Source organism: Malaclemys terrapin, chromosome 10 (genome assembly GCF_027887155.1).
Source record: "Malaclemys terrapin pileata isolate rMalTer1 chromosome 10, rMalTer1.hap1, whole genome shotgun sequence".
Lineage (NCBI taxonomy): Eukaryota > Metazoa > Chordata > Testudines > Emydidae > Malaclemys > Malaclemys terrapin.
Genome location: NC_071514.1, coordinates 16,395,861 through 16,415,252, shown reverse-complemented (window position 1 = coordinate 16,415,252; position 19,392 = coordinate 16,395,861). Strand labels below are relative to the sequence as shown.

General features: G+C 41.8%; 2 protein-coding genes and 1 long non-coding RNA gene across 4 annotated transcripts in view; 1 reads left to right on the top strand and 2 right to left on the bottom strand.

The window, feature by feature from the left end:
* Positions 1-111: 111 nt before the first annotated feature.
* Positions 112-9,532, bottom strand: LOC128844027 (uncharacterized). 2 transcript variants are annotated; one of them, XM_054041308.1, is made up of 3 exons: positions 8,932-9,532; positions 8,020-8,296; positions 112-5,206 (listed from the first exon to the last, which is right to left on the bottom strand). In XM_054041308.1, the coding sequence occupies exons 2-3, from the start codon at positions 8,204-8,206 to the stop codon at positions 4,617-4,619; spliced, it is 777 nt and encodes a 258-aa protein (XP_053897283.1). In that variant the 5' UTR covers positions 8,207-8,296; positions 8,932-9,532; the 3' UTR covers positions 112-4,616. The 2 variants fall into 2 exon arrangements, with proteins under 2 accessions (XP_053897283.1, XP_053897284.1); XM_054041309.1 differs by having other exon boundaries at positions 9,286-9,532.
* On the top strand, positions 7,883-18,738 carry LOC128844028 (uncharacterized). The gene is made up of 2 exons (XR_008446421.1): positions 7,883-8,071; positions 17,594-18,738. It is a non-coding gene; the product is annotated as an uncharacterized LOC128844028 (long non-coding RNA).
* ABHD17C (abhydrolase domain containing 17C, depalmitoylase) overlaps positions 12,375-19,392 on the bottom strand; it is a 58,432-nt gene continuing 51,414 nt past the window's right edge. The window contains exon 3 of the mRNA XM_054041307.1: positions 12,375-13,883. Within this exon, the coding sequence (XP_053897282.1) occupies positions 13,664-13,883 (220 nt within the window). The 3' untranslated portion in view covers positions 12,375-13,663. The remainder of the gene's footprint in view (positions 13,884-19,392) is intronic.

The window sequence follows — 19,392 nt, the reverse complement described above, 5'->3', positions numbered from 1 at the left end:
AGCCGAGCTCCCGCCGGCCGGCGAGCATCCCCGCCTGGCCTGCCGGGGCCTGGAGGGGGCGCGCGCCGAGCATTCTGCGCGCACGTGGCCGGACCTGTCAGGCGGCTGGAAGGAAATCCCTTAAACGGGGAGTAGGGGAGCGGTGCACATTCCCTGCTAACATCAGACTGTCCCTTACGGGTTGCAGCTGCAGCCTCTCTGCTACCTTCCAGTGAGGTTCAGATAGGCTTGGAGATGAACAGAGGGAACGGCTGGCTTGGACTTCCTCTGTCGCTTGCAAAGTAGAGTCTTCACCTTAAGGGGGGCATGAGCGACCTGAGGCCCCCTATCCGCACCGGCAGGGAGCTAAACTTTTCTGCAGGGAAATTGGTAGAGGAGGTGAGCAGTAAAAGGAAAGCTGTTGCCAGGCACACAGGCTGGGAAACCCCAGTGCCCCAGGCTAAATGCTTAAGGAATGAGGTGTGTTCCCCTTGCTACCCTAAACAAAGGTTGTAGGCAAAGTAGGTGGAAATGGACACCTGCCTAGGACCAGATTTGGATGGCTAAGGATAATTTAGAGAGACAAAGTGGTGAGGTTATCTCTTTTATTGGACCAATTTCTGTTGGCAAGAGAAAAGTTTTGGAGCTTACAGAGAGCTCTTCATTTGTCAGTTAATCTTGCAAAATCAGTCTAATTAAATCAGCCTCACCCTTTTCTCTGTGATGTGTAGCCCTAGGGCAGCTGGGAATGACTTTTTGTTTAAAGAACTCTGACGGGGAGGACTAAGAACAAGAATGCATGAAAATCGCAGGAGGTAGGATACCACTGGTCTGAGGCTGAGACACCCATGGAGAGGTCATCTGTCCCACAACAGTCACTGTAATGCTATAGAAAATACCTTCAGGGGATATTCCAACAAGTCTTGGGCCTGATCCAATGGGCTTTGGATCAGGTCCCTTGCTCTTAAATGATCTGCTCCTGCTCCCATTGATTGCAGAAGTCTTTAAACTGGAGTAAAAGTCCATTTCAGATTCCATTTTTTTTCTGAATCAAAGTTATCAGTATTTCTTATGCTGTTAAATGCAGCATGAAAGACCAGAGATTCTGCCGGGCAACGTGTAAATATATTAAAGCACAGATTTGTGGCCACTGAGCTGATTCATTCCTTCATCAAATGCTTCACTAACCATTTAAAAAACCTCCATCCAGAGGAGAGGGACAGCTGGTAGTGAGGAGACAACTCTACCAGCCACAGATACCACAAAAGAGCCAAGGCTAAAGAGGAGCCCACTGTGCAAAGCCGTAAGTGCTGCTGATCACGAACAATAAGGGAAGGGAGATACATTCATGTGCCATCATCTGGTCTCACTGTTTCAATCTGTTGCCTCTGAACTTTATTCTGGGGCAAGATTTCTTCTGAGGGAGGGGTCAGGGGCTATTAAATTATTCTGGGGCAAGATTTCTTCTGACATAGGGGACAGGGCCAATTAAATTGTTTGGAGATCTCTGGAGTCTGAATTCACCTGTTGTAAATGTGCAGAATTTCAGGTACAAGAGAACTAGAACTTATCTTCCATATGCATTTATCCAAATGTCCGTTGCATCCCCTGACTCTTACCTTCAACTAAAATGTTCATTCTAGAGGAAAATAAAGATGAATAGACTTGACAAAAATAAAAATAACAGGTTGAGAAATTATATTCAAGCTGTATGTATTATGCTAATACATCAGTACTGGAACTAAATGTATTAAAGGCTTGGGCTATCACTAAATGAGGCCCCCCAGCCTACACTTGCCTTAGGATCCTATGCAACAGTCATTACTTAGGCCAAATTCCCTCTGATTTCAGTGGGACTTTTGCCAGAGGAAGAACTGCAGGCTCAGCCTTTAATTCTTTATTCATATGCTTGTGGAGATCTCCAGATTCTTACATTATTTAAGTAATTTCCAAAATATCTCTCTCTCTCTCTCTGTAGTGTTAGTAGCAGCACAGCTATCATGGTTTGATTCTTTTCCTGAGGAAAAGGTTGCCTTGAGGTGAGCAATTTAGAGGCAATTTTCTCCCAGTATTGAAAAGTTCCTAACTGGCATGTGGAAAAAACTGTGGAACAAATTAGACTAGAAACATCTCTATGCTTTTCTGAGAATCCACTTCAGGAATATTTAGGAAATATTACTATCCGAGAGCTGACACTGAAGAGGTGAAATGGGGCTGATTTTACCCTTGACAAACCTCATTTTCAGGATTATTTTTCTTTTTCAAATAAACTCCCGATTAAAGTTTACACAATACTCTTCAACTACGCAAGATGTTTTCTCAACACAAGAACATTTCCAACCATGCAAACATTCTCACACCTTCACACAGGAAGACAGAACATCCTGTCTCATCAGCCTTTCCTAGCAAAAGGACCTCATTTTGCTGTTACTCTTACTCTTTTTTTTAGGCTAATCAGTAGTAATCCATCCTGATAAAAACAAAATGGGTCATGCCACTCTTTCCTAATGGACTACCTGGTATTAGGAAACTTTTAACAATTCAAGCCCCAACATGTTGCAATAAATGTAATATTTTGCATGAAAATTTTAATTGGATTGACTGGGATCTAGTGAGGTCTCATTTAAAGGGAATGACAAAAAATAGCTGATTCATGACAGAGACATTTTGACTAATAGTTTGTTCCCACAATGCCCCTGACTTTCTTCTGGCAGTAGACACAAAATTCACACAGGAACGTAGGGATGGTACTTCCCGTGTAAGCACTTTCCTCCCTGGTAAACTCCCTCTTTGAATGATATCCCATTTCCTTAATACTGCTCAGAGGGTGGAAGGAAAAGCAGGGTCAGTTTTCACTAAGTAGTTCCCACGGAATAGTTTGAACAAAAGTACCCTACCTAAAGCAGTCGCTGTTTCTACCACACAACCCAGTCTGTCTACTTTAGATAAAAACTGGATGCTCAGGACAGTTTTCAAATGCACACACTACACATACACATTAGCACAAATGATATAAATAGCTTGGGTAACATATGTGTATGTATCTATGCACACACATTACATATATACATATACACACATACATGTATATATATACAGAGAGAGAGGATTAGTGTTTTGATCTGTGTTGTTTTGATATTCTTTTTTAATATTTCTTAATTACATAGATATAAAATCAGAAGCTACAAAAAAGCCAATAGACTGGTTTACCAGATAGGGGTGGTAATTGAGATTTGTCCACATCTGGTTTTAAATTCTACCAATAGGGGTCACCCTTGCACATGATTAGCATACTCAGGTCCTAATATCTTTCAGATGATCTCTCAAGGGCCCTTTTCATGAACAATACTGAGTAAGTCTTATTCCAGGATTTGTACTGAATTAACTGCTTGCAAGGATCACTTAAACCACTATACTTGCTATGACTGCCGGTTTAGGCTGGAATGGGTCAAAGCAGGAATCTGTTTCATAAGAATTCATATATAATGTGACACTTTATCCTGAAAATGGATAACATGAGGCTCCAACTTATACACCACCATGAAAACACAACATATTTTCAATAACTAAATATAAAACTTGCCTCTTCCCATCTGCAAATGCTACTGAGTATTCTGTGCTGATATTTGTTTTCTCAACAAAAGTTATATTATTTGCATCTCTCTGTAGGCAAATACATTCAGTTTAGTCTTGAGGAAATCAGAATACATCAAAGTATTTCAATTTGTTCTAATGGCTTAAAAACTTTAGTACACCCACCTCGTCGAGAAATGCTTTGTATAACACACAACAAATTATTGATCATGATTTGTATTAAAGTAGCACTCCAAGACCCCTGTCAGAATTGCAGGGGGCGGGGGGTGGCATTATGCTGGACATTGCACAGCCATAACATTCCCTTTAATGGCTCTTGACTTTCAGAGGTGGTCTTCTAACAGAATGGTACTCAACCTTTCCAGGCAACTGTACCAGTTAACCTGTCAGTCAGTGACCTCTACATTCTGCATCCAGAATCTTTCTAGCATCCCTTACTCTGCAGCCAGCAAATTCTCCTTTCTTCTACCTACCTTAATAGGATCCCTTCCTACTAGATTTTGAACACCTTCATCTCCCACTAAAGTCAATATGGACATTCAGGTGCTCAGCATGTCACAGGAAATGCTTTGCAATGCACTTTGCTGGTTTGGACATTTAATAATGAACACTGGGTTGAGGCTTTTACAGGGCCGCAGTGAGATGCCTATAACCCTCTCCTATTGGATTCTGCATAATCCTGTCTGCTTGTAGCAAACTATCAGCACAGCAGGCCAAATTGCAGGAGGCTGGTTTACAGCAGCCCATGCTCCACTGTGGGTTACAGGTCAGACAAGGGAATGAGAAGCAGGCAGCAGTGTCAGAACAGAGGCAGAATGTCAAGCCTTTCATTAAGGGGCTGATCCTATAACCCATGCCATTAATCCCACTGAAGCCACTGAGTAAGCATTGCAGGATCGGGCCTTATGGTGTGGGAGGAAATGGAAAGAGGGAAGGAAGATGGGCAACCAAGTACTAATCAATGGCAAAAGCTGGAAACACCAGTGCTTAGAATCCACCATTCTAACATGTATCCTCAAGCTCATAGGTGAAACAATTAAACATCATTTATCACATGAGGCTGGTAAACATAGAGACAAGCACAAAATGTTAAGAACACAGGAAACATGCATTCTCCTTAGATACATACCACTTTGTTTCACTTCAGACTTAAACAACATTCTCCTTGTTTTAAGCATTTGCTTCTTCAGCAATGAGAAGGCTTTGGATTGCTGGGCTTCATCCAATACTCCCATGTCCCTGAGGACCTTGAGCACACGGTATAACAACAGTGGCTTCAGTTTAGATTGCAGCAGCTTGAGAGGGTTGATCTGAATTTTGGGTGGGTTGACTTCCTTATCACAGTTATGAAAGTGAAATATACTCCCAGCAAGTTTAGGTCCAAAGGCATCCATAAAAACATATTTGTAAATCTTAAGGAGCATGTCACAGGATAACTGCTCTTCCTTTGATTTCTGAGTCAGGTTCTGATTTGTTACCAACCTTCTTCTTTCCTCATGACTTACAAGAGCATTACTTCTAAGAAGGCTGGAGAGTTTATATGAGCCAGGAGTCCCTGGGAGAATTTTCTTACTGTGAAATAGTCCTTCAAAATCCATATCCCACAAAGAACTGTTGGGATTCAGGCTATTTTCTGAAATAATCATAAATACAGTAAAAACCTATTAGGCATAACCATGGAAGAACATATTTCCTCCTAGCAGATTTATAAAAGTATACATTTAAGAATGCTTCACTATATTACTGAATATATTTTGGCTTACTGCACCAAAAATGTATTTTGGCAGGCTTACTGTATGTTTTAATAGCCAAATGAATAGACTACAATGATGACTCCTGTATTTTAGCTATTGGTGCTTTACTCTGGTCAAAGATTGTAATCTAAGAACCCATTTTGTGTATTTTCTGGTCTAAACTAGTATCTTACTCAAGTGTTTTTATAGTCTATATAAGTGTTATTGTATGTACATTCCTGAACAAGAACTAATGACCATAACAATGCATTCTGTTCTGTATAATGTCTGCAAGCAAATACAGTGGTATCTACTACAGACCCACAATTGGACCACATACATTGAGTGGCTTTGTGGTAGACTGGCCCTTTTTTTGACTTAGCTGAGAGGGGGGAAAGGCTCCTTTCTCTCCCCTTGCTTAGCCTACTCAGCTCTTGGGCCCAGATCTGGGGCCTGATTCAGCTCTCATTCAAGTAAATGGGAATCTTTACACAGACTTGAATGGGAGTTGGATAGGGCCCCTGCTGTGGAGTTCACCCTCGCACTCTAGAATGTTTTCCCAGTGCGTAAGTGGGGAGCATTTTGGCTCCACTCCACTATCCTCCACTTGCAAGTTGCAAGGGGCCAGCTTCACCTTTTCAAGAGCTGCAATAACTTAGGCTCAGATCCTCAATGGTATTTAGGCGCCCAACTCCCATTGAAATCTGTGGGAGTTTGGTGTCTAAATACCTTTGAGAATCCGTGCACTACTTTCTCCCTGGAGCAATAGAGAGACGGGGGAGGAATCGTGACTCCCTGAAACTTTCCAGGTTTGCTCCTGAGGTAGAGCAAGTTACACACCACCCTGTACTCATGTAAATGGAAAGCCTCCCATTAATTTCAATGGGCTTTGGATCAAAACTCCTGGGACACTATCTAAATAGGTTGCATTTTGCAGCCATGATATCACACTTTGTCAATTTAAAATATTTCTGGTTTGGAGTTTTTCCAATGAAAACCCAAAAAGTGTTGGTAGAAAATGTTAGTCATTTTTCCCCATGGAAAACTCAAAACATTTCCTAACTATATGTACTAATAAAAAGCAATATTTTGTTTTAAACAATACATATATCTGCTAACCTGTCATGTGTTCTAAGCATCTGAGTTAAAGATAAAGTATTTAAGACTGTGATTTTATCTTTATATTATAATTACCAGCAATCATCTGAAAGATAAACTAAAGATCCTATTAGGGGCCTGCTTGTAAATCAAAAAGGGAAGAAGCACCAATAGGGTTTGCTGTCTCCACTCAAGAGAGATCCAGGACTGGAAGTGGAGGGGAAGAGGTGCATTAGAACATAAGAACGGCCATACTGGGTCAGACCAAAGGTCCATCCAGCCCAGTATCCTGTCTGCCAACAGTGGCCAATGCCAGGTGCCCCAGAGGCAGCGGCAGCTCCAGGCACCAGCGCTCTGGTGCGACAAGCCGCGGGGGGTGCCCTGCCGGTCCCTGTGAGGATGGCAGGCAGGCTGCCTTCGGCGGCATGCCTATGGGAGGTCCGCCAGTCCCGTGGATTCGGCGGCAATTCGGCGGCGGGTATGCCAAAGCCGCGGGACTGGTGGACCTCCCGCAGGCATGCCGCTGAATCCGCGGGACCAGGGACCTCCCGCAGGCATGCCACCAAAGGAAGCCTGCCTGCCATGCTTGGGGCGGCAAAAAAGCTAGAGCCGCCCCTGCCCAGAGGGAGTGAACCTAACAAGTAATGATCAAGTGATCTCCTCCTGCCATCCATCTCCATCCTCTGACAAACAGAGGCTAGGGACACCATTCCTTACCCATCCTGGCTAATAGCCATTAATGGACTTAACCTCCATGAATTTATCTAGTTCTCTTTTAAACCCTGTTATAGTCCTAGCCTTCACAACCTCCTCAGGCAAGGAGTTCCACGGGTTGACTGTGCGCTGTGTGAAGAAGACCTTCCTTTTATTTGTTTTAAACCTGCTGCTCATTAATTTAATTTGATGGCCCCTAGTTCTTATATTATGGGAACAAGTAAATAACTTTTCCTTATTCACTTTCTCCACATCACTCATGATTTTATTGAGGGGCAGAGCTGTGTAATGGAAACTTGCACATGGCCTAGGTGTACATGCTTGAACTCAGCTAGTGCTCACTTTGAGGCAGGGGAGAGGGAGAAATGCAACTCCGATTATGGAGAGAATAAAGGAGATACATGTAAGTCATTACCAGCATGAGAATCATCAAATAATAGTATTATGTGTATTGGTCCTTCTCCCAGGGGCTAAAGTACTATGTGTTAAGGATGATGCTGATTTTGGACACTCAGTGGCTCCGGATTGAGGAAAAAATGTGGATCTGGGGAAGTCCAGAAGAATTTCCAAACAGTATGGAAGATGGGCGTGTGTACTCAACATGCTGTGGCAAAATGGACAGAACTCTGGGGTCTATTGTTTGAAATGCCCAAGGACTGCTGGTTCAGCACTCTTGCAGGCCTCCGCTTTCTGCTTGTAAGCCAGATAGAGAAAGCCGCTTTGCTGCTAGCGCGGCCCATTGGAAAGCTCTGCCCTGTCCACTGCATTTGTAATTTGAGCTGCAAACGACTGGTCCTCATGTCATTCTAGCCAACCTCACGCGTCAGCTGCACCCTCAAATGCTACATTAACCAACCCACTGCGGAGCGCTTGCGGGAGACACAGACAATGTTTTACTAACTGTTTAAACTTGTCGCCTGAGAACCTGGGCAACGAGACAGGAGCAGCAGCAGGTTGGCAAGTACCAGGGCACGGGGGCTGGGTGCAGAGAGACGCACGTCGCTGGTTTTCTTCTTCGGGCGACGCTCAGCGGGCTGCAGCCCCTCCGCTCTGCTCTCTGCCTGCAGGGAAGGTGACCTTGAAGCCATGGCAGCAGGCGAGCAGGCAGTTCTGCTAATGGGAGGCGCTGCTGCATGAAGGGACTTGGAGGCGGGGGGCAGAGGCGTGGGATGTTCAACCTGCAACCAAGGCAGATGGAGAGATGGTCTCCCCCCGTTCGCTCTCTCCCGCCCGCGCCTGAGTCCGGCAGCACGCCGCTTTCCTCCCCGGCAGCCCCGCTCCCCGCTGCCTGGACCCCGCGCAGCACAAGCCCGGGCGGTGTTTGCGAGCGAGCGCCAAGCGGGGGAACCCGAGAGCTCCGACGCCCGCCCCGCAACCCACCAGCCTTCCGGGACTCCCCGAGCCCCGGCCTTTGGGTGACTGAGCCTCGCTCGCCTCCTCCGCGCAGCCGGGCACTCCGCTCTGCAGAGCAAGGCCCAGGCGCCAAGCCCCCGGGTCGCTGAGCGCGGCGCAGAGCGCCTGGCTGGGGCGCGCACGATGCCCCCTGCGGTCCGCTTGGCACCTCCAAGCCACGTCTCAGCCCCAGCCGCGCTTAGCTCGGCTCTCCGTGCGGGAAGCGCCAGGGCCCTTTCCCGGCGGCTGTGCGCCCTGCTGGGGGCGGCTAGGGGGCTGCAGGAGGCAGCGGCCCGGTTTCTTGCCGCGGCGGCCCAGAGGAGGGCTGGGAGCGCACGGAGCCGGGGCGAGCTCCGTGCTTGCCGGGTTCCCCCAGCCGCCTGTTCCTCCTCTGCTCTGCAGCGGCGTCACCGCTTCTTACCTGGCAGCCCGGCTCCCGGGGACTCCCTTCCACCCCCAGCCGCCTTCCCTGCGAACGCGTCCAGAGCGCACGGGGCACAGCAGCCAATGCAAACCCCTCGCTCCCCGCCGAAAGCCACCCACCAGCCGGGTCCCCTACTGTGCCCCACGCCGGCTCCAGCAGCCGGCCCTCATGCAACCTGCCGGCGCGGAGTGGCTGAAGCCAGGCGCAGAGAGGCTGCACCACCAGGCACTTCAGGCCGGCCCTGGAGGTCCTATTCCCATCCCCCAAAAAGTCTTCGGGAACGTGGAGTTGCCAGGCAGCAGTATAGGACCTCCCCCAGCTCCGGGCTAGGTAGATCAAGAGGAAAGGTACCTCGAGCTGTTATTTTCTAAGCTCCGGCTGTTAGGAAAAGAGGCAGCAAGAAGCAGCAGAGGGAAGTTTCTCCTCAATCTGCCTTCAAGTGAAATCCAAAATGAAGGAGTGAGTTAGGTTCTCACTCACTGAGACTGGCCAGTCTACCACAACACAGCTGGCTTGTAAAGAGACACCTCCACAGTCCAGTTTAAAGAATAGAAAGAGGGTTGATGCAATTGTTTTCAAAGGCAATTCTTCTTAAGTATACAGGTAAACATTTCAATAGGCTTGTACTGAGTAACAGCAGAATTTAGGCCAACCTTGCTATTCTTCTTGATTTGGTGAATCCAGATTATTTTATTCTAGAAAACATTCTAGAAAGTTTTGAGCCAGTTACTCCTCCCCCCCTAAATAATTATAGGCGTACTGAAATGTAGGAGACAAACATTTTTACACATAGAAAATACAGTAGGGAACATTTAAAATTCAAGTGATAAACATCTCCAAAGATTAGTGGGTGATTGAATGTTGCAGATCCAGAGCATTAATCTGAAAACAGAGTTTGGTGCTTATTTGGAGGGCTAACGAGTCAGCACCCCATGTAGGATTGCCCCAATTTAGGGGAAGGGCCTGGACACATTCCAGCAGAAAGTAACAATGATAAAGGATCTCCCTAAGAGTAGAAGATAAGTCTAATTAGCCTGTATCACTACACAGTAGGTAATTAAGCAATGGAGGGGGCATAACAATTTTCGGACTCTTCCCTATATATGCTAAGTGATCGGGTACCAAAATTAGAACCAGAATGAATATATTAGATATTAAACAGTGTGTATCAGATTCCCAAATGTTGCCATACCAGCTGTAACTGAGAAGTCAAGAAAAAAAAGTATTTAGATGTACAGCTGTGCTCCATGCCATCTTTCTACCCCAAAATTCTACTACATAATCAAAGCTATCATGGCTGTCTGATGTGAAAAATAAATGGAAGCAACATACACACCTAAGAAAAAAAAAATGTTAGGAAACATTACATCCTAAAAGACCAACTAAGTACTCTAACAGCATGGTTTACAAAACAGCATATAAATCAGCAATTAATTTTCAGAGATATCTTGATAGCTCTAACACATGCTTACACTATGGTAAGGGCATATCTAAATTTAAGAACAAAATTATATTACAAATTTTAGTTGGTAGGAGGGTGTTTTTTGTTTTGTTTTGTCAGCTGGAGTTTAGCAAAAGTCCCATTGATTATATTTTTTGCAAACCCAGCGCATTTTAAATAACAGTTCAAAGCCCCTCCCCCATAGTGTCACTCCATTACTTCTCCTGATGCAAAAGGTCCTATGCTCATGCTATTCTCTTTCAATAAAGGGTGTCCTGGATTTGCTCTTATGGAACAGCTTATACGAGTCAGTCATGGATTTTTAATTAAAATTTAGTTCTGACATCCCATAAATCAATTTTTTAAACAGGTGGGAGATTTTTAAACGTATCAGTTAGAAATATTCAAATACCCAAAGTCAGGGAATGATAATTACAACATTACTGGGATGAAGCGAGAGTTCAATATATATTATATATGCTTTTTCACTGAAGAGTTTGATGGCATCACACAACTCACAGAATTGATTCAAGCATGCTTGGATAGGAACATTGTTGAATGCACTGAAAATTCTTTGAGGGTAAATTTATTGAATTGAAGAGAGAAGGTAACATCCTAGAGGGTCATTGCAGGGATCGTTATTTAATGTTTTCATTGATGACAGGGAAAGTTTAAAACATGTTAATGAAATTCAGATTATATGGAATTGGAAGGAATTACTGACATTGACCAGAACAGAGAAATATCAAGCAACCTATACATATTAAAAATTGGCAGAAAGTTTGGGTAAATGGAAAAAATCGGAAGGAAGTTTAGTGTTAGAGAAAGATCTGGAAAACAGTTGAGCTGAAAGAAATCTAGCGGTGAGGATACCCAGGACATGTTTGCAATGCAATAGCAAGTATCAGTGAAAAATCCTATTGCAAGATTGGGCTGAATAGGTAGACATCATTTCAAGGAGCAGCAAAGAGACGATAGTTTCAACCCTATATGGGGCTGATGTGACCACATCTGGAGAACTGTATTCAGCTATGGGCACCTCATTACTAGAAGGATATTGACAAATTTGAGCAAATTCAAAGAGTATCAAGTGATTGAGGAAGCTAGGGGAAGAGATTTATAAACCAAAGATTAAAAGAGCTAAGTGGAACATGTCTAAGCAATATTTAAAAGTGACTGCATTATGCAGGGGAGGGGAAGAGAGACTCTGGCTTAAATTTTCAGAAGGTACAAAGCGGTAAGCATTTCCTGAAAAAACAAGCCTCTAAATTGTCTCAAGTTGGACACTCAGAACTGGAGAAACTGAAAGTCCCAAGTCACTTTTGAATGCATAGGCCTATATCTGCAAATAGAGAGAATGCACAGCAGAGGCCCCACTCTTTCACCACAGGGTCTGAACAACTCCCACAGATGTTGTTAATAGGAGTTGCTGTCCCCGGAGTTGGAAAAGAATTGCTTGGGCTGTTTAAAATCTGACTGGACAAGGTCTATTGCAAACAACCAGCCTGGATCGACAAGAGAGTGACTGGATGACCTAACTGACCTTTTCTATCTTTAATTTCTAGGATTCAGGGATAGAAATGAAAATTTCAATTTTACTTTAATTACTGGGGCACTACAGCTCTAAATCAATCTCAGAGACAGCATGCACACCTGCTGTGCTCACATTATTAGTTAATCGCATTCTTGTCACAAGATCTCACGATGAACATATTCAAACATTGCTCCCAGCCATGATTTTCAACATTTAAACAGCAAGTCAAGAATCCTTACCCAATAACACCAGTTTACATTCCATTTACATACAAAATTGAGCAGAATGGCAGGTTTGCTCTTTCGGATTATTTTGTGCCTTTTTGTAAACATTTAACATTAAAATGCAAGGTTAGGCTATCAGATTATTTGGTATTTTCTCCCCCTTCCAAAATATAATTTTTCCATACCTCATGTTTGCTGCCTTTGTATGAAAACTATAGTACAAATGAGATTCACAATTCAATATGCTCTAATCCATGCATCCTTTATTCCATTACAACCACTGAGTTGCATTCTAGCAACAGTACACAAACTGCAATCAACCGCAATCAATTTTTACAACAATCTGAGGCTTACAGTACATTTAAGGCCTTTAAATTTGGAAAAAATTAGACCTATAGTAGTAGTGTAACAATTGTAAGTGTCTTGCATTTCTGATGCATATTCTGTGCGATTCCAGTGTCAAAGCATCAAATTACTTCTAAACTAAAAAGATTAGTTCAATGAAAATTTAGTTACATAAATTCATCAAAACATAAAATGTTAATTTTTTGTCCTGGAAATCTTATAAAATTTTTAATAGCAAAATAATATAGGGATAAAAACATATTTTAACAAAATGTATTCAATCATATACAAACCAGAATTTTGCAGTTTATTGTAATTAGACTTAAATTAAAACTACCAATTAAGAATCTATGCACAATGTAAATTCAAATCTGTACAGTACTTTTAAAAAGTCTACAGGAATGCTTTACAGAAGGAAATGTTATGGCTCTTATTCAGACCATCTGAATATTAAAAGGAGTTTTCTATTTATGAATTTATACATTTATTTTTATTAAACAAAAACAATTTAGTCAATTTTTCCTTAAGAATATTCCCGTTATATTTATACAGAAAATGGCTGAGAGGTTGCTACAGAATTTAGCCCCATGTATTAGTTAATTTTTTTTTTTCCTCCAGGAAAGAGTAGGATATCTTAAATAATTTACTTGGGAAGATCAGTAAGTTAAATAAAGATCACTAAGAGGAAAGACCTCATCACAATAAGTTGCCAGTTACAATACCACAGCTAGAAATTTACAAAGAAAGTACTCTCTTAGATCGAACCCATGAATCGATTGTTAAGAACAAGCTGTAGTTCATAACAGTTGTGTTCCATATACTGAGAACATTGAAAAAAAGTCTCCTAGGACAGAATTATAAATGATCAGAAGATAGAGAAAACTGACTTTAGAATATTAATACAGCACTAGATAAAAAGTGTCCCCATATTCAGCTAGTATCCCCATGTCCTCCAGGGTAATGAAACTAAAAATCATTGGAGTTACAGTAGTTGACCATAGTGTGTGCATTAGTAGAATAATTTTCAGATATAAAAGACAAGTTTCATCAGATGTTGATTAGAACACCCTAAAGACAGGTATTTCTTCATAGTATAAAGCTATTACAGCTATCCAGTTAAAGCATGTGCAAAAACAGGTAATTTCTTCCATTCACAGTAACTGAGGTAAAATCAAGTAGGCTTCTTCAGGAGTTGGGGAGTTCATGAGATATGAACTGTTTTAGTCTTTCTAGATATTGTGCATAAAGCTCTATGTCATTATGCCCAGCCCCTTCCACCCAGAGGGGCTCCACTGCGCGTGGACATCGCTCATACATTGCCAGGCCATGGGAGAAATCTATTACCTCATCTTCAGTACCATGAATTACCAACACAGGAGAGGTTACTTTAGATATCTTGTCAATGCTGGGGGGATGGAAAAGAAAGAGAAGTTACTCAGGCTTTTAATTTTTACATTTGTAATACCAAAGAAAACAAAGTTGAATTAATCACTAAAAAAAATTCAATATTCCTTAATTGTGTTTAAATGGATGCCCCCACTTGATGCCCCACTGACTTATCCACAAAACAGGCACAGATAACTGTCAATGCAAGCTGCCCTTTTATCGCCATCTTGCTACCAATCTCTTCAATGGCAAGAAGTCTGTCCACTCTCCTGCCTGGTCAAATCTTTGGCTTATTAGTGACTATCATACCAGCTAGCATGTGGACATCTGTCTAACTCAGAACCAACTTGAACCCACCAATGCATTCCCACAGAGGATGAAACTTAAGTCACCATGTCTGAATTTGAGCTAGTGACCAATGTAGCCTACTACTAAGCTAGAGACATTCAGCTCCCTAATTCATTATGGCCCTTTGATTGAAAAATAATTTAGAAAGCATCCTTATCTATGTTTTTGACCCCAGAGATTAATACAGATTATTTTAAAGGATTCATTCATTTTAAGATTAATTAAATATAATTTTCTCTATTTACATTGGCTATTTTCATTTTGCATTTCAGCTCGCACCATGAAAAAAATAATAAGGTTATGCTACAATTATACTACATTTTTAGTCAGTCATTTTCACTTCCAGATTCTCATATGCACTAGCACAATACTGCAATGTTAGGATTGAAAACATTAAAAGGACATATTTAACTGCAAACCAACCATAAAAAAACCTCACACAGGATTTGTTTCATGGATTTCTTGGGTTTTGAAAAGGCTTATTTTTCACAACATAAATTTGGGGAAATTTTGACCTTAAAGTAAACATTCAGCTTAGATGCAAGCTTCCTTTAGCAGTATAATATTTCTATTGGACTTCTCGTTTTTGGGAGAGCAGGGTGGGAGGAAAGGAGAATGATTAAGCTACTACAGTATCTATAGTTCTCACCACTCTATTTTCTAAGTTCCAATATATCATATTTAGACAACAATTTACATATAGAATTATTTGTTGCTTCCCTGTCAAGTACTAGAATGAACTAAATATACTATACTTTTCATAATAGGTAAATACATCTCAATCTAAAAATATTTGATGGGTGTGGACACCAAGGAAAGAAAGGAACTACTTAGGGTGGTACAAGGGGATAGAACTAGAAATAAGGAGATGAAATTAGGAAAAGGAAGAGTTGGCTTGCTTGTTAGCAAGTTTTCTTAACAGTGATATCTATTACACTGTGGAAGACTTCCCCAAGTGGTGAGAACTCCATCGCTCTGGACATCTGAAATAAGACATCAGAAGATCTATTGTAGTGAACAATCTTGAACTGACAATAACTAGAGTAGACAACTTTTTCCCACCTCTAATTTCTATGATTTGTTAAAAAAAGGTTGAACAATAATTAAAGGGAGTCAGGATTTTGCTACTCCCAAAGGAAGAGAAGGAAGTGAAACATCTAGATGTGAAAGTGACTACACAAAAGTGAAGCTGTATCTATCCCAGGAGTTGGCAACGTTCGGCACACGGCTCGCCAGGGTAAGCACCCTGGCGGGCCGGGCCAGTTTTATTTACCTGCTAATGCGGCAGGTTCGGCCAATCGCGGCCCCCACTGGCTGCGGTTCGCCATCCTGGGCCAATGGGGGCGGCGCGAAGCGGCGCAGGCGAGCGATGTGCTAGCCGCGACGACTTCCCACTGCCCCCATTGGCCGGGACGGCGAACCGCAGCCAGTGGGGGCCGCGATCGGCCGAACCTGCCGCGTCAGCAGGTAAATAAAACTGGCCCGGCCCGCCAGGGTGCTTACCCTGGCGAGCCGCGTGCTGAATGTTGCAGACCCCCTGATCTATCCAGTCACTCAAAATGAGTAAAAACCAAAAATATAGCCAAGCCAATGTGACAATTTACAAATAAATATAACATTTTGAAAATACAGATAATTTAATTCAAAAATGTAAATGTGAACTGGAACATGTGTAAAAGCTCAGCATTTGGTGTACTGTGGGATTCTAGGTAACAGCTATTGCTAAACAAACATTTTGGTCTCTCTACATCCCAGTATCTCTTCAAAACAGACTGTACAAGCTTAAAACAGTAAAAAGTTAAGTCTTTTGATTTTGAGATTAGATTCTAGATAGGAAAACATTAAATATGGACTAGTCAGGTTTAGCTTTTTCCATGTGGAATACAGATAAGGACTTTAAGAACATTAGAGAGAGGCTGTCAATATAAGACATGTACAATTGTAGTTTTTATTTGCATCCCCAGGTGAAGAATACCATAATTAAATGGCAATGTGAAATAAGCAAAATATTGAATAATTTAGTTTAAAGTCTTAAAACCCAATGGACTTGCCGGCCACTGAGTAAAGATTTCATAATAGGCATGTCAGCTATGTGCAGTTATGTACACAAAAGACTTTTTATATATCACTCTTATTAGCTAGCTACTGTTTTTAATATATTTTAGAAAGCTGGGAAACCCCCATCCTTGCAGCATCCAGGTAACTAGCTTACCAGTTTGTGAATACAGATGATGAATGGTCATTAAAGAAAAAATATTTGTATTTTGCAAAAAATTGGAAAGCATCCCATTGCCAACTCAGCTACGTGTAAAGCAGTATTTAAACTGCACATTAGCCTACTTGGTATTCTCAGCCACACCACTCTGCAGCTAGGAAATCTACAGAGACTACATTCTCATGAGGTCCCAACATAAAACACACAACAGCAATTCTCCAAAGGTGTATATAAACATATTGTTTCCTACAGTGAAGGCAGAGAGCTGAGCTGTACACATTAATGAAAATGCACAAATGTTTATTTCCCTTGTGTTAAGTAGAAGTGAAGTCAGTCAGAGCAATGACCAGATCAGTAGAAGGTTAATAAAAAAATACTGTACAACATCTCTGCTGTGAAGCTTTAAACACCCCTTCCCCCCGACACATACACTTATTTATTTTTTTTAAACTGTTTGGTTTGGCTTGTTTAATCTAATCACTGCTACACAATCTTGTGACTAAAGTAATTAAAAACCTTAGCTTTTTCCTCCTCTAGAAGTATTAATTTTAATACGTATCTAGATTTAATCTAATACTTATCTATAAATATCTAATCATAAATGTTCGATATTTAAAAACTCTAAGAGAAGAACAATGCACAAGTTTGAGAGCAAGATCTTTTAAACTACTAATACACCCTCAGTGAATTCACATTTTAACTTGCTGAGAAGTGTACTAAGGATGACGACTTCACAAAAAACTTGTAGCTCTATAAGCTTGAAGATCATGTATTTTAAGAAGCAGTTGTCTCACTAGCTAGTCTGTCTTCCTAAAACTCTCTCTTTAAATGTTAGATGTTATGTTTTATCTTAACTTGATCGTAACAAATAGAATGAATTCCACTGCTATATCCTAGCTACAAAGGGTCCACCTACATGGTGAACCCTCCTCCCCCCATTCCCGCAGCGAGTCTCAGAGCCCGGGCCAATGCTACAGACTAAAAATAGCAGTGTAGACATTCTCGCTGGGGCTGGAGCCTGGGCTCCAAGACCCACCCCCTTTGCTGAGTTTCAGAGTCTGAGTGAGAACGTGTACACTGCCAATTTTAGCACCATAGCGTGAGCCCAGCAAGCCCAAGTCAGCTGACGTGGGCTCCGAGACTCATTGTCCCATTTTTTTTTGCAGTGTAGATGTACCCGAAGTCTGCCGCAGGTCACAGAGCTCAACTCTGCACAAGTCTCCCTGGAGTCTGCTCGTCTTCTCCCTTCCCTGGCTACAGGAAACTACTTGGGGTATTTTTTCCTCTCAGACTTTTGCATGCATTATTGTCTGAAGATCAGTATCACTAGCACTGGATGACAATCTCAGAAGACAATGCTACTATATATGACTGCTATGCTCAAATGAGGAACTTTTCTCTGGAAAAAGTTGCATGGAATACTGAATATAGGGTGACCAGACAGCAAATGTGAAAAATTGGGACAGGGGGCGGAGGGTAATAGGATCCTATATAAGAAAAAGACCCCAAAATCGTGACTGTCCCTATAAAAACGGGGCATCTGGTCACCCTAACTGAATAGCAGACATTCAAGTCCCTAGAGAATCACTGATGGCTTCTGTAGCTGCAAAGTACACTCTGCAGCATAGTGTCATAGTAGTAAAATGTTAAACAATACTGCTTCCACCAAATGGCCTTGTACAGTTCAGATTTAGACAAGGATTAGAACTATTTGTACTTGAGAAATGCCTCCCAGAGAAGTCAAACAAGAATCTGGTGCTGATTACTCAAAGCAAATTTGACTACTCAGTTAACAGTCTCTGCAATAAGCAGCAGGTGGTTTAAGACTAGTTTTCAACCTGAGGTAAGCATACCCCTGGGGGTATGCACAGGTCTTCCATGGGGTACATCATCGTAACTAGATATTTACCTAGTTTTAGAACAGGCTACATAAAAAGCACTAGTGAAGTCAGTACAAACTAAAATTTCATACAACGACTTGTTTATTCTGCTTTATATACACTGAAATTCAAGTACAATGTTTATATTCCGATTGATTTATTTTATAATTATGTGGTCAAAATGAGAAAGCAAGCAATTTTTCAGCAACATGTATTTTTATGTCTGATTTTGTAAGCAAGTAGTTTTTAAGTGAGATGAAATTTGGGGTACACAAGATAAATCAGACTCCTAAAGGGGTCCAGTAGTCTGGAAAGGTTGAGAGCCACTAGTTTAAGATATTTTCTTACTACACTTTTAAAGATTTAAGTGTAAAACTATATCAAAATGTTGTAATATGTACTGGTTTATTAAAGGAATTTTCAGATGCAAATTAGATAAAGTGTGTTCATTAGTATGAAGTTTTAATTATTAAAGAAGTAGGAGTTAAAATAAATTACATCTGGCTTCTTTGTCACAGTAGTCCCACAAAATTGATTCTTTGAGGTTCCAGTGTGTGGAATTTGGGCCTCCACCTTTCTCCCTCACTCAGAAAAAAAGAATGATTGTGCTCTGGAAGATGCAGTTTCTGCTTTGAACATGGAATCCTTGTGGACATCCCACATACAAACGTTTGTAAGTGTTGCAAAAACAACTGCAACATTGAAGGGTGCTCTCTGGTCCCTGATTTTCACTCTTAGGATGTAAGTTTCACTTGCTTTTACAACTCAGTGTTTGATACAGTTTAGGATTCCTGGAACAGCTGTTAGCATCCAGAATGTAAAAGCCTAAACAATAGAGACAAGTGTATTTGTTATCCTGAAACTAATCACGTTTAACTTTCAATGCGGCATTTTAAAGATTTTAAGCTCATTTTAAAGACAACAGCTGAAGTGCTGCCACATATCTTTCCAATTGATCTTAGGTGCCCCCCATTATGGTGGTATCTGAGCACCTCAATCTTTATGCCTTTATCCTCACAACACCCTCATGAGACAAGGAAGTATTTTACAAATGGGGACCTGAGGCAGAGAGACTCATAGGAAGC

What these genes read in the sequence shown, in the direction of transcription:
- LOC128844027 (XM_054041308.1), bottom strand. Translation starts at nt 8,206, where the DNA reads ATGGCTTCAAGGTCACCTTCCCTGCAGGCAGAGAGCAGAGCGGAGGGG. An exon ending in TCAGGCGACAAGTTTAAACA is followed by an intron (nt 5,207 to 8,019) that starts GTTAGTAAAACA and finishes TGATTATTTCAG; the next exon opens with AAAATAGCCTGAATCCCAAC.